This window comes from Engystomops pustulosus, chromosome 2 (assembly GCF_040894005.1).
Source record: "Engystomops pustulosus chromosome 2, aEngPut4.maternal, whole genome shotgun sequence".
Lineage (NCBI taxonomy): Eukaryota > Metazoa > Chordata > Amphibia > Anura > Leptodactylidae > Engystomops > Engystomops pustulosus.
This window is the reverse complement of record NC_092412.1, coordinates 125,737,824-125,755,898: the sequence shown is the minus strand read 5'-3', so window position 1 is coordinate 125,755,898 and position 18,075 is coordinate 125,737,824. Positions and strand designations below refer to the sequence as shown.

The 18,075-nt window shown below is 40.2% G+C and overlaps 1 protein-coding gene across 3 annotated transcripts in view; it reads left to right on the top strand.

Moving 5' to 3' along the window:
* Positions 1-18,075, top strand: part of TEX14 (testis expressed 14, intercellular bridge forming factor) — a 150,276-nt gene that overhangs the window by 55,009 nt on the left and 77,192 nt on the right. For all 3 annotated transcript variants that reach the window (XM_072136277.1, XM_072136276.1, XM_072136278.1), the window contains 4 exons: positions 2,035-2,116; positions 8,976-9,106; positions 13,841-13,942; positions 16,588-16,711. In XM_072136277.1, the coding sequence (XP_071992378.1) occupies positions 2,035-2,116; positions 8,976-9,106; positions 13,841-13,942; positions 16,588-16,711 (439 nt within the window). The remainder of the gene's footprint in view (positions 1-2,034; positions 2,117-8,975; positions 9,107-13,840; positions 13,943-16,587; positions 16,712-18,075) is intronic.

The following is an 18,075-nucleotide window of genomic DNA, read 5'->3' as shown; positions in this document are numbered from 1 at the left end:
CAACTGAGCACCGTGAAGGCCCTATAATTTGTTTCAAACAATGTCTAGTGAAAATGCGCCACAAAAGGGTCGCGTGCGACACAAATTTGTCTCAGACACTTGTTAAATACCTGTGTAAACCATTTGAACTAAAAAGAATGTGCAAAGTCTGAAAGAAAACTGGCACAAGGACCTTAGTGAATTTGTCCTAAAGTGCAAAGCGGCTTTAAAAAATGTGGTCCAATGTTTAAGTTTTTTGCAGTAAGCAGATTGTTAAATATGCCCCAAGATATCCCCACATGCCATCATCCACTGATTTTCTTATTTACAGTCTTGAATTATGACACAGTGCTGATGTACTGTACTTTTGTTACAGAAAATCTGCGTAGTTCCCTACTGCATCCAATTTTGAAAAGATGTCAAAACAGAAAAGGCTAGCGTATAAAATTCCTTTTAAACTGGAGGTAGTTAGATATGCCAAAGAGCATGGAAACAGAGCAGCGGAGAGACTTTTTGGGCCACCTCCAACTGAAAAAATGATACGAGAGTGGAGGAAACAGGAGGATCAGCTGCAAAAAGCAGATAAATCAAAACACTGTTTACTTGGGCATGCAGCAAAAAGGCCACAGTTAGAAGTGGACATAAAAGAGTGGATCACACATCACATGAACAATGGCTTTTCTGTTTCTACCAAAATGATAATATACGAAGCTAAACGACTTGCCGCTGAGGACTTCACTGGATCACCATCATGGTGCTACAGATTTATGAAGAGATGTGGTCTTGCTATGCGCACCAAGACTAGAATTGCTCAAAAAATGCCTAAAGAATATGAGTCTAAGATTGTGTCTTTTCACAAATTTGTACTTGGTCAAAGGAAGAAAACGGGCTTTGAAGTAGGCCAGATTGGGAATATGGATGAAGTCCCTTTGACATTTGATGTTCCATCAAATAGAACTGTTGATGTTATAGGTGTTAAAACTATCACTGTGAAAACTTCCATCAATGCTGATATTCAAACGAAAAAACATGCCAAAAGAGTTTATTCCACGAGGAGTCATTGTCCATGTTCACGAGAAAGGATGGATGGACGAAAATGGCATGAAAATATGGATAGAAAAAGTGTGGTCCAAACGTCCTGGAGGACTTTTGAAAAAACCTGCACTATTAGTGCTTGACCAATTTAGGACTCAAAAAAGAAATTTAAAGATGAGAAGACTCATCTTGCCGTGATTCCTGGGGGACTTACAACCACTGGACGTTTCTATCAACAAACCATTTAAAGTTTTCATGCGAGAACAATGGAACAAATGGATGGCTGCTGGCAATCATGACCTGACACCGACTGGAAGAATGAAAAGGCCCACTATCACACAAGTCTGTAAGTGGGTGAAATCAGCATGGCAATCAGTAAAAGATGAAACAGTTGTGAGATCTTTTAAATGTGGCATCAGCAATTCCTTGGATGGGTCTGAATGGTATTCTATATGAAGAGTGTGAAAACAGTGAGATCAGCGATAGCGAGCAATTCAGCTTTCTACATTCAGAAAGCAGTGATGAAGATTTCTTCGGGTTCCCTGAAGAATAAACGACTTCCCTAATTTAATGTCTCTCTTCAATTGACAGTAATGAAAGTTGTTCATGCTGCTCTTCATGTTTACATTGTTAACATTTTGTTTCTTTATGCTGTTACTTTATTAAATATTTTAGCACACTATTTTTCCTCCTCTAAAACCTAGGTGCATCTTATGGTCCACTGCGTCTTATAGTCCGAAAAATACGGTAGATATTCCAGAGGTGGGTTTTACAAAGTCCTGAGCAGCAGTTGTCACAGTACATACATCTGGGACAACTGGCATGTAGAGTAAAATTTCTGCTGAGGTTGGAAAAATGAAAAAGGTTGGTCTAATGGTGCCATGTGTTGGACGAGGCAGCAAATGGTCTATCAAATTTTATATTGTCAGCATTGTGACATAAAAGCACAATTTGATCTTTTTGTGAAACAAAAATATATAAACATTTACTACAATTAATATGTTTTCCATTTTTTTTCAGAAGTGCTAACAGATACATCTCAAAACCCATGAAATCTGAGAATCGTTCATTGAAGAAAGCATGCAACTTTGGCTATGGACAGGTACGGCTGTTAATGAACACAGTACAATAACAATCACTGAAAGCACTACAGGAGTATTGTGTTTGTTACTCCTTACCGCTGAAGCCACTTGTCACCTTCCTGACACAACCCATTTTTTCAAATCTGCCCTGGATCACTATAAGTGGTTATAACTTCGGAACGCTTTAGGCCTCTTGCACACTAGCGTTGCGTTTCACGTCAGGGTGCAATGCGTGAAAAACTGACGTTTTTGCTGCGTTTTTGTTTCATTTTTGTTCGCGTTTTTTTGCGTTTTCGGTGCGTTTTTCACGCGCGTTTTTTTAAGTCAATGGGACTTTTTCAAAGGGACCAAGGTTCGGGAATAAAGTGTTTTATTTAATTGAAAAATAATGTCTTCTGATAAGTTGCAAACATCTGCGATCTATTCTTCACTGTTCCGCGCGCGTATATTATCTCCCGACAAGTTAGCAGATGTGAAGAACAGTGAAGAATAGAATAAAAACAGTGAACACAGTGAACACAGGATCATTTAAGATAAAAACACAGTGCAGAACACAGTGCAGAATAGATTACAGATGTTCGGCACATCTGCTTACTTGTCGGGAGATACGCGCGGAGCGGTGCGAACAAGGGTGCGAACAAAATAGCATGTGAAGAACAATATATATGTGTGTAAAGAACACATTGCAGATGTTTCCATACATCTGCAATGTCTTCTTCACACATATATATTGTTCTTCACATGCTATTTTGTTCGCACCGCTCCGCGCGTATCTCCCGACAAGTAAGCAGATGTGCCGAACATCTGTAATCTATTCTGCACTGTGTTCTGCACTGTGTTTTTATCTTAAATGATCCTGTGTTCACTGTGTTCACTGTGTTCACTGTTTTTATTCTATTCTTCACTGTTCTTCATTGTGTTTTTTTAATTAAATGATCGTTCGCGAGCAGGGGAAATACTGTTATACTGGTCACCTAGCAACCCTTACGTTTAAAACGCATTGCACTCGCATTGCACTTGCAATGTTTGCGAGTGCAATGCGTTTTTGATACGTCCCCATAGACTTGAATGGGGCGTGAAAAATGCGCGTGAATCGCAAAAATAGAGCATGCTGCGATTTTGACGCGCGTGCAAACGAACGCAAGCACGCGCGTGCAAACGAAAGCAAGCACGCGCGTGCAAAACAACGCAAATGAAGAAAGACCCATTGAATACAATGGGACAGAGTGCAATGCAAGTTCTGCGCGTCAAATGCACGCGCAGAACTCGCGCGTGAAAAACGCCAGTGTAGAAGGGGCCTTACATTTCCAAGAGACTTTGAAACTGTTTTCTTGTGACACCTTATACTTCATGTTAGGCAACATTCACGCTGCCGTTGCCCGCCGTACCATAGCACGGCGGGCACATGGCATTGCTGGGGAGAGGAGAACATGGCATTGCTGGGGAGAGAACCCCTGCCCCTCTCCATAGGAATATATGGGGCATGGCGACTCAGATACAGAGCGGTATGGTGTTGCACGTGTGCTGCTACTCCCGTCCCCATATGGCAGTGTGAATGTAGCCTTAGTTGAAAAATTTTGGTTGTATGTTTTGTGTTTATTTATGAAAAAAAAAACGGATATTTGGAGAAAATTCTGCAAAATTCGCAATTTTCTAAATTCAACTTGTTCTACTTTTTCCACACAGAATCATAACAGTAAAAACTTGATAACTAACATTTACCGAATGTCTGCCTCATGTCTTCATGGTTTTTTATGCATCCTCTCATTGTTGTAGGATGTTATGGGGCTTTGAACTTGCTAAAACCCCATAAATTGCCACATTATAGAAACTACACTCCTCAACGTATGTAAAGCAACTTTTATGAAGTTTGTTAACCTTTTAATAGTTTTACAGGGGTTAAAACAACATCGTGTGCAATTTAAATTTTTTTTTGGATAAATGAATGTGTTTTTCAAAAAATGTACTCCATTCTCTGAGGGTAACATACCAAATGCTCCACAAAGTTTGATACTCAATTTCTCTCGCAGTGGCAGCCAAGGTCGAGGTACAGAAACGGCAGGCAATCTCATAGTCAGGGACAGGCAGAAGGTCAGGACGGGCAGCACAGGATCAAAGTCGGATATGTAGCAACAGGTCAGGGCAGACGTCAAAGGAGCGAAGTCAGAAACGGAACCGGGGTCACAATGGGAAATCGCAGAAATAGCGCAAGGCATCAAACACAGCTTTCTCTAAGGCACGAAGATCCTGCAGGGCTTGCAGGAAGAGGCAGACTTAAATAGTTTTCCAGGAAATGGCCAGCGCCAATTAACGGCGTGCTGGCCCTTTAAATCTTCTGAAGCCTGCGCGCGCACGCCTTAGGAGTCAGGAACTGGCACGCACGGCCAAAATGGACTGAGCCAGGAGCGGTAAGAAGCACTGGCGGCGCGCTAGCAGGGGGCGAAAAGCACGGGTGAGCCCGTGACCCGCAATATTGGTCGCCGGAGCACCCGTGACTGATAATGTAACCACATTGTCAGCTCACAGAACTAGAAGGATCATAATGTGTCTGATTAGAGAGTACCCGTCCACACCCTGGAATCTTACACTGACCATCACTGTGAGTGATAGGAGCTAAAACAGCAATAAAACTGAGTAAAATTGTACAGTAAAAATAAAGTTAAAAATTATCTTTATTGTGTAATTATAACTATGAGAATTGAAATTTGAGAATTTTCTTTCATGGGAAAACCCCTTTTCTACCTCAACCAGCACTCCATTTGCTTCTGTAGGGCTGCAGGACATAGCTAAAGTCCCACAGAAGTGACTAGTTGTCACTGGTTGACAATGCACACTAGCACCAATCTTTATTCATGAAAACCTTAATGCCTTATAAATATAACACTTGTTTTAACTCGGAGTGGATTTAATGCTGCTAATGTTTATCACATGTTATGCCTGATGAAAGCTCCAGTTTGGGGCTGAAACGTGTTGCGTCCTTTGTTTGTCAATAAAACGGATTCTTTCCTAACTTTGGAAAGAATAGCGCCACTCTGACTACTCCTTCGGGTTTGGTATATACATTTTCCACATTGTCCCAGGATCCTGGTCCCTGGTCACACAATGTGAGTAAGGTTAAAACTGGCCTCAGCCAGCTTTATTTGGCAGTACACAAACTCAAAACATAAAAATAATACCTAAGCCTCTCCGGCACTAACTAAACATCGAGGTTCCCTACCTCACCAGGTGCTGGCCTACTGCCAGCCACCCCAAAACACAGTAACAGTTCACTGCCACCGCTCCACAGGCCTTTGCCGTAGCCTGTCTCTTCCCCAGGGTGGAGCCCAGTGTGAAGTCTGCCCCATGTATTAGTGCAGCCCCTCCAGCTGAAAACTAATCAACTTAATTAGACAGACCCAACTTTTCCAGGTCTGTCTTCTACTCAGCTTTTCATAAGGCAAAATGCACATTTTATGCCCAAAAGCTTCTCTAGTGGCAGCCACCCTGCCACAGCCTTTATCATCTGATTCCAGGTGAGGGTCTCATACCAGTATACCCATTATATTGTCTGATGTTATTACACAATATTTGCGCCTTCTTTCTCCTTTTTTTTCCTGCCTTGCTGCATGATATTGGGGTTTTGGAGTTGGTATTCCCGCTCCCCCCATCCCAGGTTATATCGTATACTTGCTTTAATGTCACAGCAGAACATTTATCTAACATCAGCAAAAAAAAAAAAACAGGTATTTCTAGAGCTACTAAGCATGTATAACAGAGAAACAAAAAGCTTCTGTTTTTATGGCATCGAAAGAGTCCTTGACCCAAAGAGGGAACGAGCTAGGGAAAAATGTCAATATTGCAGGGTATTATAATTAACATGCAATCAAATGATTACATGTTCATGCCCCACAGTTTTGGGGGGCAAAAATTGTTTTAAAATAAAATAACGAATAAACACATAAAAATACCCTCAAAACCCTGATACATGTAAAATTCACATAAAAAAGTGAAAATCACCATACAAACCCCACATATAAAGTATTGCTATTTCTGTAATGACCCATTCAATAAAACTAAATTGTTATTAAACCCGCACAATGAACGGCGTAAAAAAAATAAATAAAACAAAACACCAAAAATTATGATTTTACTTATCTTGTCCCAAACAAAATGCAATAAAAAGTGAAAAAAGTATCTACACAAAAATGGTCCTTGTGTACAACATGTTCCGCAATAAACAAACTCTCAATCAGCTCTATAGACAAAAAATTCAAAGAGTTATGCCTCTTGGAAAATGGCAATGGAAAAAGTTATAGATTACACATTAGGTTTTATTCTACAAAATTAGTAAAACGTAAGCAAAAATATAGAAATTTAGTATTGCCGTAATCGCACTGACCCATAGAATAAATATAACATTTTTACTTGGTGTATACGGTGAACACCAAAACATAAAAGTAATAAATCTTTCACAGAATAGATGTTTTTTCTACACCCCCCCCCCCCCCACAAAAAGTTAAAACAATTTCAGCAATAGGGCATAGCCACCCCAAAATAGTATCGCTGAAAAATGCGTCTTATCCTGCATAAAATAAGCCCCCACATCACACCCCAGATGACAACAAAGGGTTAACAATCTTCCTAAAAGCTGTTTCTAATAGTGTGAGGGTTTCTTATATGATATATTTCAAAGTTAATCAAAGACACAAATTTCCCCCAAAAAGACAGTTCTGAAATCTCATAGAAAATTTGGAAAATTGAGATCAAAATCAAATATCCAGACATTTCAAAAATTATGAAAGCTAAAAGCAGACATATGGGAAATGTTTGTTAGTAAGTAATTTGGGATGTTATACTGTCTGAAAACAAGATAATTTTTATAAATTATCTTCAAAAATTTCACAATTTTTCCATTTTTTTTTTTATAAACAATCGCAAAACTTATTAAACAGAATTAACCACTAATGGGAAGTACAACATATGATGGAAAAAAAAACAATCTCAAAATCACTTTTATAACTTAAAATGTTCAAAAGTTCTAACCATATAATGCGATGCATGCCAGATTACAAAAAAGGAGGCTGAGCCTTTATTTAAAAAAATGGCTGCGTCCTTAGAGGGGTATTCCCATGAAGACAGGGTTCTTAACCCCTTAAGGACGGAGGGTTTTTCGGCTAATTTCTCGCTCTCCAACTTCAAAAATCCATAACTTTTTCATTTTTACGTGTACAGACCTGTGTGAGGGCTTATTTTGTGCGTAACAAATTTTACTTTCCCGTAATGTTATTTATTTTAACATGCCGTGTACTGCGAAGCTGAAAAAAAATTCCAAATGTGGAAAAATTGAAAAAAAACCGCACGTGCGTCACGTTCTTGTGGGCTCAGTTTTACGACTTTCACTCTTCGCTCCAAATAACACGCCTACTTTATTCTTTGGTTCGGTGCGATCGCGGGGATACCAAATTTATACAGGTTTTATTGTGTTTTAATACATTTTCAAAAATTAAACGAATGTGTACAAAAAAGAAAAAAATTTTTTTGCCATCTTCTGACGCTAATAACTTTTTCATACTTTGGCGCACGGAAATGTGTGAGGGGTCATTTTTTGCGAAATGAGTCGACGTTTTCATTGCTACCATTTTGAGGTCTGTGCGACATTTTGATCATTTTTTATTTCATTTTTTATGTTATGTAAAAAGGTATAAAAGTCGCATTTCGGACATTTGGGCGCCATTTCCCGCCTCGGAGGTCACCGCCGGCCGTAACCTTTTTTATATTTTGATAGATCGGGCATTTTGGGACGCGGCGATACCTAATATGTCTGTGATTTTTACTGTTTGTTATGTTTTATATCCGTTCTAGGGAAAGGGGGGTGATTTGAACTTTTAATATTTTATTAATTTTTTTTATTTTTTAAACTTTTTTTTTTCTTTTTTTTTTCACTATTTTTTAGACCATCTAGGGTACATTAACCCTAGATGGTCAGATCGCTCCTACCATATACTGCAATACTACAGTATTGCAATATATGGCGTTTTTGCAGGTCATACATTACAATGAGCCACTGGCTCATTGTAACGAACCTGCATAAACCATGTAGCCTCGTGTCAAAAGAAGACCCGAGGCTACCATGGTAACCGATCGCCGCCCCCCGATGACGTTCGGCGGCGTGGCGATCGAAAAAAAGATGGCGGCGCAAAGTCGCGGGCGGCGTTTAGAGGGTTAATAGCCGCGATCGGTGCAAGCACCGACCGCGGTTATTAGCGGTGGGGGTTTTGTGCAAAATGCAAAAACCCCCACCTCTGTATGAAGAGGACTCAGCCCGTGAGCCCTCTTCATACATCCCTTATACCTCTGCGCCATAGAGCTACGGCGCAGAGCGTTAAGGGGTTAAATATACTCCGGATAACAAAATAACATATTCTCTCATTCATTATTATTAACAAAAATGCAGCATTTCACTGATTTAATTCCAACCTGTCTCTATCAGTCCTGGTGTACACAATTTTGGTTGCGCCTGTAAACCTTCTATTGTCGCACAGGACAGATTCGTCTCATGAATAGCTACTCCTGTCTGTAGGATGCAGTGTGCTATCTGCCCCTCCATTACCAGATGAGCTCACACACAGACACTTCCTGCCAACAGCAGCGTGCAGAGACGCTACAAAGATAAGGAAAGATAAGGTCTTTATAGCAGGGGAAGGAGTTATAGCACAGCTGACTGTGTGTTATAGCTGAGATATAGTACAGGTGACAGTGTGTAATAGGGGAGTTAGCAGTGTGTCATTATGTGTTGTTATGTGAACCCCACTTATTGATTGTACAGCATTCAAAATGTTTTTTTCAGCATTTTTAGATATGCTGGATATTTCCTGTAACATTTTTTCTGCTCACTTTCAGTTTTGCATAAGGGATAATGGTCAAGCTGGATTTTTGTTAACATTCCCGTTTATTGAAATTAAAAGTCTTGTACGGGAGGAAAGCAAGCCAACCTTCTGTTATGCTGCTGGACCATTTATGACAATGACACAGTAAGAACCTCACTTGTTCCTTATTACTTACCTAACCGTTTGAAAATTTTTGAAGTTTCTATGAGGGTTTTCATTTCTTCTTTTTGTTTTACATCCTGGAGAAAGTCAGAACACAACCTTCAGCAGCCCTCTACCATATTGCAGCTTTCTCGGTACAGCCAGGTGGGGAGATTTTAGGGTTTTTCAGGGATAAAAATAAGCAGGGCTCTGAGGGTAATGTATAAAAGTATCACAAATGAGATTCTAGCTTTCATTTTAAGAGTTGGGTTGAAAATGATATATATATATATGATGTATATTATAAACTGAATATTTTTTGGTTGAGGTACTATACTATGAGGCAGATTTATCAAGCTGTCTAATAGTCAGAATGTTCTTAGTTGCCCATGGTAACTAATCACAGCTCCCTTTTAAAATATTCATGACCATTGGTAAAATGAGAGTAAGCTGTAATTGGTTACCATGGGCAACTAAGAACATTCTAAATTTTAGACAGCTTGATAAATCTGCCCCTATGTCTGTAGGTGGCTGCCTGGTTGTTCCATCACTAGTGGATCTTTCATTAATATTTGGTTAAAGGGAACCAGGGACCTCATTTTCACTGAAGACAGGTTACAGCTGCATTACAGCTGCATTGCAAATATACATTTCTGCTTTCTCTCTCTCTATGCATTTGCATTCCAATATAATTGTGTGTTATAACTTACTTTGCCCCCTGGCAGAATACTCTGTGTAGTCCCAGGGTTTGGGCTTTGGTTTGGATGCATTTTAAAAAACAACATGTGACTTGTCTGTGCTGCAAACTGCTCAGCTCTTGGCCCCCACCTTTGTGCTCTTGTACAGTTCCTCTCTCCTGCTTCTTCAGAGCTCACAGCAGTGATGAGCTGCCATCAGTGTGGAAGGGTGCACAAAGGTGGGGGCTCAGAGCTGAGTGGTCTGCAGCACAGACATGTCACATGTTGTATTTTGAAATGCATCCAAACCAAATCCCAACCCCTGGGACTACACAGAGGATTCTGTCAGGGGGCCAGGTAAGTTATAATACACAATTATATTCTAATGCAAATGTTCAGAGAAAGTAGAAAGGCATATTTGCACTGCAGGTGTAATGGGCTTCTGTAACCTGTCTTTAGTGAACATGAGGTCCCGGGTGACAGGTTTCCTTTAAGTTATTATGAATCACAATGAGAACATAGTGAGCCTTTAGGCTGAAGACACAGATGGAGTTCTTTTTTTTAGTATGGATTTCGCTGCAGTTCTTTGAACCAAAGCCAGGAGTGGATTTACAGTTGTGAGGCCCTGGAAGTTACACATAGCTATAATGTAACCTTGATTGACACCTTTCAACCTTTGTATGCCATACTTAGGGAGTGTCCTGTATTTCCATTGATATTGTCACAGAAAATGCAATGATGCAATAGTAGCCCATAACTAGTATTGGGCATGTAGCCCAAGGTCCAATGAAGGACAAGAATTATCATATTATTTATTAACTTGTTAATGCAGATAAATTCAAAATCCCTTCAAAAAAAGTGAAATAAAAAGTAATGTTAAAAAAATAAAATAAAAAGTACAAATACATAGTATTTAGAATACAAAACTTATAAGAGAAAAAGCCCCACCCGACATATACCTGGGTTTATAAAAGTTAGTACTCACCCTCCGTCTATGACCCCCAGCATCCTCTTCTCCCTGCAGCAAGTGTTCAGGTTCCCGGCCGGGCCGCAGATGCACGTCTATGCGATCTGCCGGCACAGAAGCTATGACGTGGCAGTGGAACCCGAAGACTTGCTGCGGAAAGAAGAGGATGCCGGGGTTAGTGTCGGAGGGTAAGTACTAAGTTAATTTTTTTAAGGGGGCTCTCTGCTGGACATTATATTATTGGAGACACTGTGCTGGACATTATATTATTGGAGGCTCTCTGCTGGACATTATATTATTGGAGACACTGTGCTGGACATTATATTATTGGAGGCACTGTGCTGGACATTATATTATTGGAGGCACTATGCTGGGCATTATATTATTGGAGTCACTGTGCTGGGCATTATATTATTGGAGGCACTGTGCTGGACAATATATTATTGGAGGCACTGTGCTGGACATTATATTATTGGAGGCACTATGCTGGACATTATATTATTGAGGCACTGTGCTGGACAATATATCATTGGAGGCACTGTGCTGGACATTATATCATTGGAGGCACTGTGCTGGACATTATATCATTGGAGGCACTGTGCTGGACATTATATCATTGGAGGCACTGTGCTGGACATTATATCATTGGAGGCACTGTGCTGGACATTATATCATTGGAGACACTGTGCTGGACATTATATTATTGGAGACACTGTGCTGGACATTATATTATTGGAGACACTGTGCTGGACATTATATTATTGGAGACACTGTGCTGGACATTATATTATTGGAGGCACTGTGCTGGACATTATATTATTGGAGACACTGTGCTGGACAATATATCATTGGAGGCACTGTGCTGGACAATATATCATTGGAGGCACTGTGCTGGACATTATATCATTGGAGGCACTGTGCTGGACATTATATTATTGGAGGCACTGTGCTGGACATTATATTATTGGAGACACTGTGCTGGACATTATATTATTGAGGCACTGTGCTGGACATTATATTATTGGAGACACTGTGCTGGACATTATATTATTGGAGACACTGTGCTGGACATTATATTATTGGAGACACTGTGCTGGACATTATATTATTGGAGGCACTGTGCTGGACATTATATTATTGGAGGCACTGTGCTGGACATTATATTATTGGAGGCACTGTGCTGGACATTATATTATTGGAGACACTGTGCTGGACATTATATTATTGAGGCACTGTGCTGGACATTATATTATTGGAGGCACTGTGCTAGACATTATATTATTGAGGCACTGTGCTGGACATGATATTATTGGAGACACTGTGCTGGACATTATATTATTGAGGCACTGTGCTGGACATTATATTATTGGAGACACTGTGCTGGACATTATATTATTGAGGCACTGTGCTGGACATTATATTATTGAGGCACTGTGCTGGACATTATATTATTGGAGGCACTGAGCTGGACATTATATTATTGAGGCACTGTGCTGGACATTATATTATTGGAGGCACTGTGCTAGACATTATATTATTGAGGCACTGTGCTGGACATGATATTATTGGAGACACTGTGCTGGACATTATATTATTGAGGCACTGTGCTGGACATTATATTATTGGAGACACTGTGCTCGACATTATATTATTGAGGCACTGTGCTGGACATTATATTATTGAGGCACTGTGCTGGACATTATATTATTGGAGACACTGTGCTGGACATTATATTATTGGAGACACTGTGCTGGACATTATATTATTGGAGACACTGTGCTGGACATTATATTATTGAGGCACTGTGCTGGACATTATATTATTGAGGCACTGTGCTGGACATTATATTATTGGAGACACTGTGCTGGACATTATATTATTGGAGACACTGTGCTGGACATTATATTATTGGAGACACTGTGCTGGACATTATATTATTGGAGGCACTGTGCTGGACATTATATTATTGGAGGCACTGTGCTGGACATGATATTATTGAGGCACTGTGCTGGACATTATATTATTGGAGACACTGTGCTGGACATTATATTATTGGAGACACTGTGCTGGACATTATATTATTGGAGACACTGTGCTGGACATTATATTATTGGAGACACTGTGCTGGACATTATATTATTGGAGACACTGTGCTGGACATTATATTATTGGAGGCACTGTGCTGGACATTATATTATTGGAGGCACTGTGCTGGACATGATATTATTGGAGACACTGTGCTGGACATTATATTATTGGAGACACTGTGCTGGACATTATATTATTGAGGCACTGTGCTGGACATTATATTATTGGAGGCACTGTGCTGGACATTATATTATTGAGGCACTGTGCTGGACATTATATTATTGGAGGCACTGAGCTGGACATTATATTATTGAGGCACTGCGCTGGACATTATATTATTGGAGGCACTGTGCTGGACATTATATTATTGAGGCACTGTGCTGGACATTATATTATTGAGGCACTGTGCTGGACATTATATTATTGAGGCACTGTGCTGGACATTATATTATTGAGGCACTGTGCTGGACATTATATTATTGAGGCACTGTGCTGGACATTATATTATTGAGGCACTGTGCTGGACATTATATTATTGGAGACACTGTGCTGGACATTATATTATTGGAGACACTGTGCTGGACATTATATTATTGAGGCACTGTGCTGGACATTATATTATTGAGGCACTGTGCTGGACATTATATTATTGGAGACACTGTGCTGGACATTATATTAATGGGGGCATTTATTTGGTCCTGACTAACTACCATACTAACAACCTATACAATACATTTTTAATATTAGGATGATCAATACATGGTTTATTGGTAGAAATGACAACAGAATGGTTTTTGCTGTGCATTTGATGCAGAATAGGGAGCCCCATACAACCATGGCTTTTATATGGTACAAGACTACCAGAATGTAAAATAAATCAATCATGTCCACAATGATAATGATGTCTCCTTACCCATTCAAAATCATTTTTTGTTTAGTTAAACTAACATTGTTAAATATGGTATAAATCCATGATGTTTTGAAAACTCTTATCTACCCTTCCAGTTTTCTGTGGGGAAGTACAGAAGTTACATGCAAGGGGTTAAGTGACACAGCTCATCATGAATGCTACGCAGATCTTCTTATAGCAGAAGAGGAGAAGATGAGGTATGCCATGTATTTTATACCTTTCCTTTTCCCATTCCTTTGAGATAAAAGCAGGGCTGTGGAGTCGGTGACAGTCTTGAGTCAATGTTGTGATAAAATGGACCGACTGACAAATATATAATAAATTCTAAAAATTATGAAATTAATTTAAATGTCTACTAATGTAATCCTATTTGTGATTTTAGGATTTAAGGGGTGAGCAGGGGTGAGCAATATTTCTCGGTCCAAGGTCCATACTGTCATACTGCTCAACCTAAAGGAGCCACAACAGTAACCAGAACTCTAGATGCATAGTACAGAACAAAATGCCAACCCAGAAATTATAAATACTAGAGTACATTAATAAATACCACCCTAGAAACCAAATACTGCATTCAGAGTTGTAGTCAGAGTAATGGTGCAGCGCCCAGAGAAGATAATAAGAGCGGTGAAGACCCCATACCAGTGAATGATAATAATGGAGAGGTCTCCAGTATAGACAGTAATTATCCTGGAGACCCCCAGAGCACACAAATAATACTGGAGATCCCTTAGCAGATAACAATACTGGAGAACACATAGCAGTTTTTTCAAAGTTAGGGAAATTGAGCAGTCATAGTTGGAGTCGGAAGTTTAGCTTAGCTCTGCTTACAAGCATCTGGCTTTAGTCTGTGGTTGGAATGAGTATAGCTGGTCAACGTCTGTCTTCTAGCCTAGGATACATAGGGGCAGATCTATGGAAGGTGTCATAAGGTAAAACAGTGCAGAGTTAGAGTGTGGTGCTGGATGATAAATCTGTAGTAGTTTATAGACTTGTCACCAGAATTTTACCCCTCATAGCAGGAATACCTGCTGTTTAAGGGTTAAAAGTCCTGGCACCTAAAAGTATCTGGCAGAGGCCCTGTACCTTAATTAGAGCCATTTTTCTGATATGTAAATCAGTAGACACAGAGTCAAATTCTGAATCATGCTTTCTCCATTGACATTGAATCCTGCCTCCCTCAGCTGATTGACAGCTCAGTGTCCCTTTGTATCTCGGCCTGAGAAGATAGGAAGTCCTCTCCCTGTTCAATTCCTGTCCTTACCAGAATGCTGTCCCTATCACTGCATGGTGTATTTAGGTAGGAAACTGCTGAACTGGGTGGAGCCAAGCGGATATAGGCCGAGCCAACTGACGGAGGATGAAGCAAACATAGACAAAAGCAGAAAAAGCTTGTGAAACAATTTTACCGGTGGGAGGAGCCAGATTTGAGCTGGGATTGTCTCTATTGCACTTTTCAACAAAGGCACAGTGGCGGTCGAGTAAGGTTTATTGTGACTGTTCTTGATGACAGGTTCCCTTTAAGTCTGTCTAGTCATACTTTGCACCTCCTGTTAGTTGGCTTATTATATGCCAGAAAATTGGACAAAATTCTGTCAGGACGCACCGACTTTTTTGCTTTGGAGCCATGCCCCCTTTTCATAGAACATGTTTTTTGTCGTGCTAGTCAAAGAGGAGTCTGAAGGACTGAATGTACTGATGGCCCCTAGTTCTGATAAAATATCTTATTTCTGTTATTTTCTTATATCTGATTATTACACAAAAGTTAAAAATTCATTGGTGGCACCTCAGAAGTGTCCTGGTTATGTTAAGCCTATGGGCGTTCACATACGAGGGAATAAAGAATGTCTTGATGAGATCAATTATTTTCTTTTATAACACATTGGTCCACAAATATCAAAAACAGTGCCTGTGTAATGTGCAGATGGCCAAGGTTCATGAATTGTGGTGCACGTTCTTCATGAATCTGGGGCACCACTTTTTTGTTGCACTTTGTTAGTGTTGCAGAATTGTGGCTCACGTCAGACTGAATTGTGTCTGACTAAGCACTAACTTGATGGTTTTGGAACACAGTGCAGTCGCGACACAAAACTGGCGCAGACACTTTATAAATTCATGTACAAGCAGTTTGCACATTCTTTCTATTGCAAAGTCAGATAGAAAACTGGTACAAATACTTTAATAAACGTTTTTATTAAAGTTTATTAAGTTTTTTCCAAAGTTTAATATTACCTAAGACTTTTCCTGCCTAAAATGTGGTTTATGAGAAATGGATGATATCCATATCTTATGGTCGTCTTTTCAGATTCAGAAAATGCCTGTTTATATGTGAATCTTGCAGGAGATTTTCTCACTTGGCAATAAAGGGTGATTAACGTTCGCGTCCAGCCTCTCTATACTATATATTCTGAGACAAATGGCAGTTGTATAATATTATGTAAACTAATAGAAAATAATAGATGTGACATTTATCCCTTTTTTATGCCAGTTTTCTGGCGTCAAAGCACTGAAATAATTGCACATTTTTGCGCAATGCAAGAAATTGAGATTATCTTGACTACGCCACCTGCACCCTATGTGTGCACAGAGGGGACAATAGGGGCATGGCTGCCTGCAGAGTGGGTGGGCACAGGGTGTTCCTACCCCTTGCCTGGGGGCTTTCTAAAAACCTGCAAACATTCACAGCTGAATTTTTGCAGGTTTTTACTCAAAACTATGCCAGGTCGGACCTGCCCGTCAACGCAGCGCGCCAGAAGATACATCATGAGGTCTACGCCTCATGATGTATCTGCTGTGGCTTTACAAATCTCTCCCTGCTGTAATAATGGATTCTTGTGCTTGACAGTTACTTGCAGCATCCTCTGATTCTTCAGCTGTTAGCCCTGTCTACATCTCCTTCCCTGGAGAGAAAACATCTGGTGTTTGAGCGGGTCACGTACGGCTCCTTTTACAATATTCTGCATGAAAGGGTAAGTTTAAAGCTAATGTGTAATATATTTATTGGGGTGGAGCATGATTCTTTTATTCCCATTACTTGTAGAGCATACATGTTTTAAAGGCAAAGTACGTACATCAGATCAATGGGGATCAGTTTTTCTCATCATGCTTCAATTGTCTCCTAGATGTATTTTCTTTTAATTACATACAGTCTTCTGAGATGGAAATAAAAAGGTCTCTCCAGTCTGGACAGTGCAGGTCACACTGTCAGCATTTGATCACTGGAAACCACAATTTTATGGAAATTTGGACTTAAAGGGTAATTCTGAGCAATATAACTAAAAACTAAATACCATAGTTCTGCTCCAGGTGTCCTTTGGAATTATTCCTCAAAGCATTTTGCCACTCAGTCCCCATTCAGTACCTTTTTTGGCCAATAGCAACCATGGTTTCCAGCTCTGAAAATAACTACAATAAGGAAGATGGAAGGCGGGACCTGCCTCCTGTGACATCATCATAAGCATGTGCTGCTGACCAATAAGACCATAAAACCTTAGACACACCCACACAGGCAAGTGTGGAGCTTGTAGCTAAGAGGCTGAATAATATACATACATTAATATGTGAAGGTTTATTCAATTACAAGAAAAGTTTCAGTAAAAGTTCAGTAAAAGGTATTCAATTACCAGAAAAGTTTCAGTTTCAGTAACTTTTGTAACTAGACAAGAGTGAACACTGATACAAGCAATAGTGGGGCATGGACCAGGGCCGATTCTAGCATATTTGCTGCCTGAGGCGAATATTAAAATGCTATATTTTAATATGCATTTTAATATTCATATTTCCGATGGCTTTAGGCGCTGAGAAGCCGCGCTGAGAAGCCGCGCTATGTTATCTGCAGCGCTATTCAGCTGGAACGCACGCCATTATGGACGTGCGTTCCATGCTGAATGCATGCGCGCATGTGCAGACGGATGCCTTCATTCGTCCGGCTACTAAGGGGTGCGGGGAACGCCCCCCACACCACAGACGATATCTTTTCAATACTTGGGTCCGGTGCTTGCTGCGTCCGCCCACTGATGACGTCAGCAAGCGCCGGACTTTGCTGGATTACACTTCTAACGTGTGATCTTAGAGAAGCTTCCTGCAGCTATTAGAGAAGGACAGAAGAATCCGAGGCATCCTGAAAGTATAATAAGGTTCATAATGTATGCATAAATACACACACACAATCTACACACAATACTGTATTCACACGACCATAGGGGGATGTATACATATGGCCACAAGCTTGTGGCCGTACATACGCCCCCCACTGGTCGTACATAGCCCCCCCCCCCCCCCCCAAGTGCCATACCACTCCGTACACGGGGAAAAGATAGGGCAAGTCCTATCT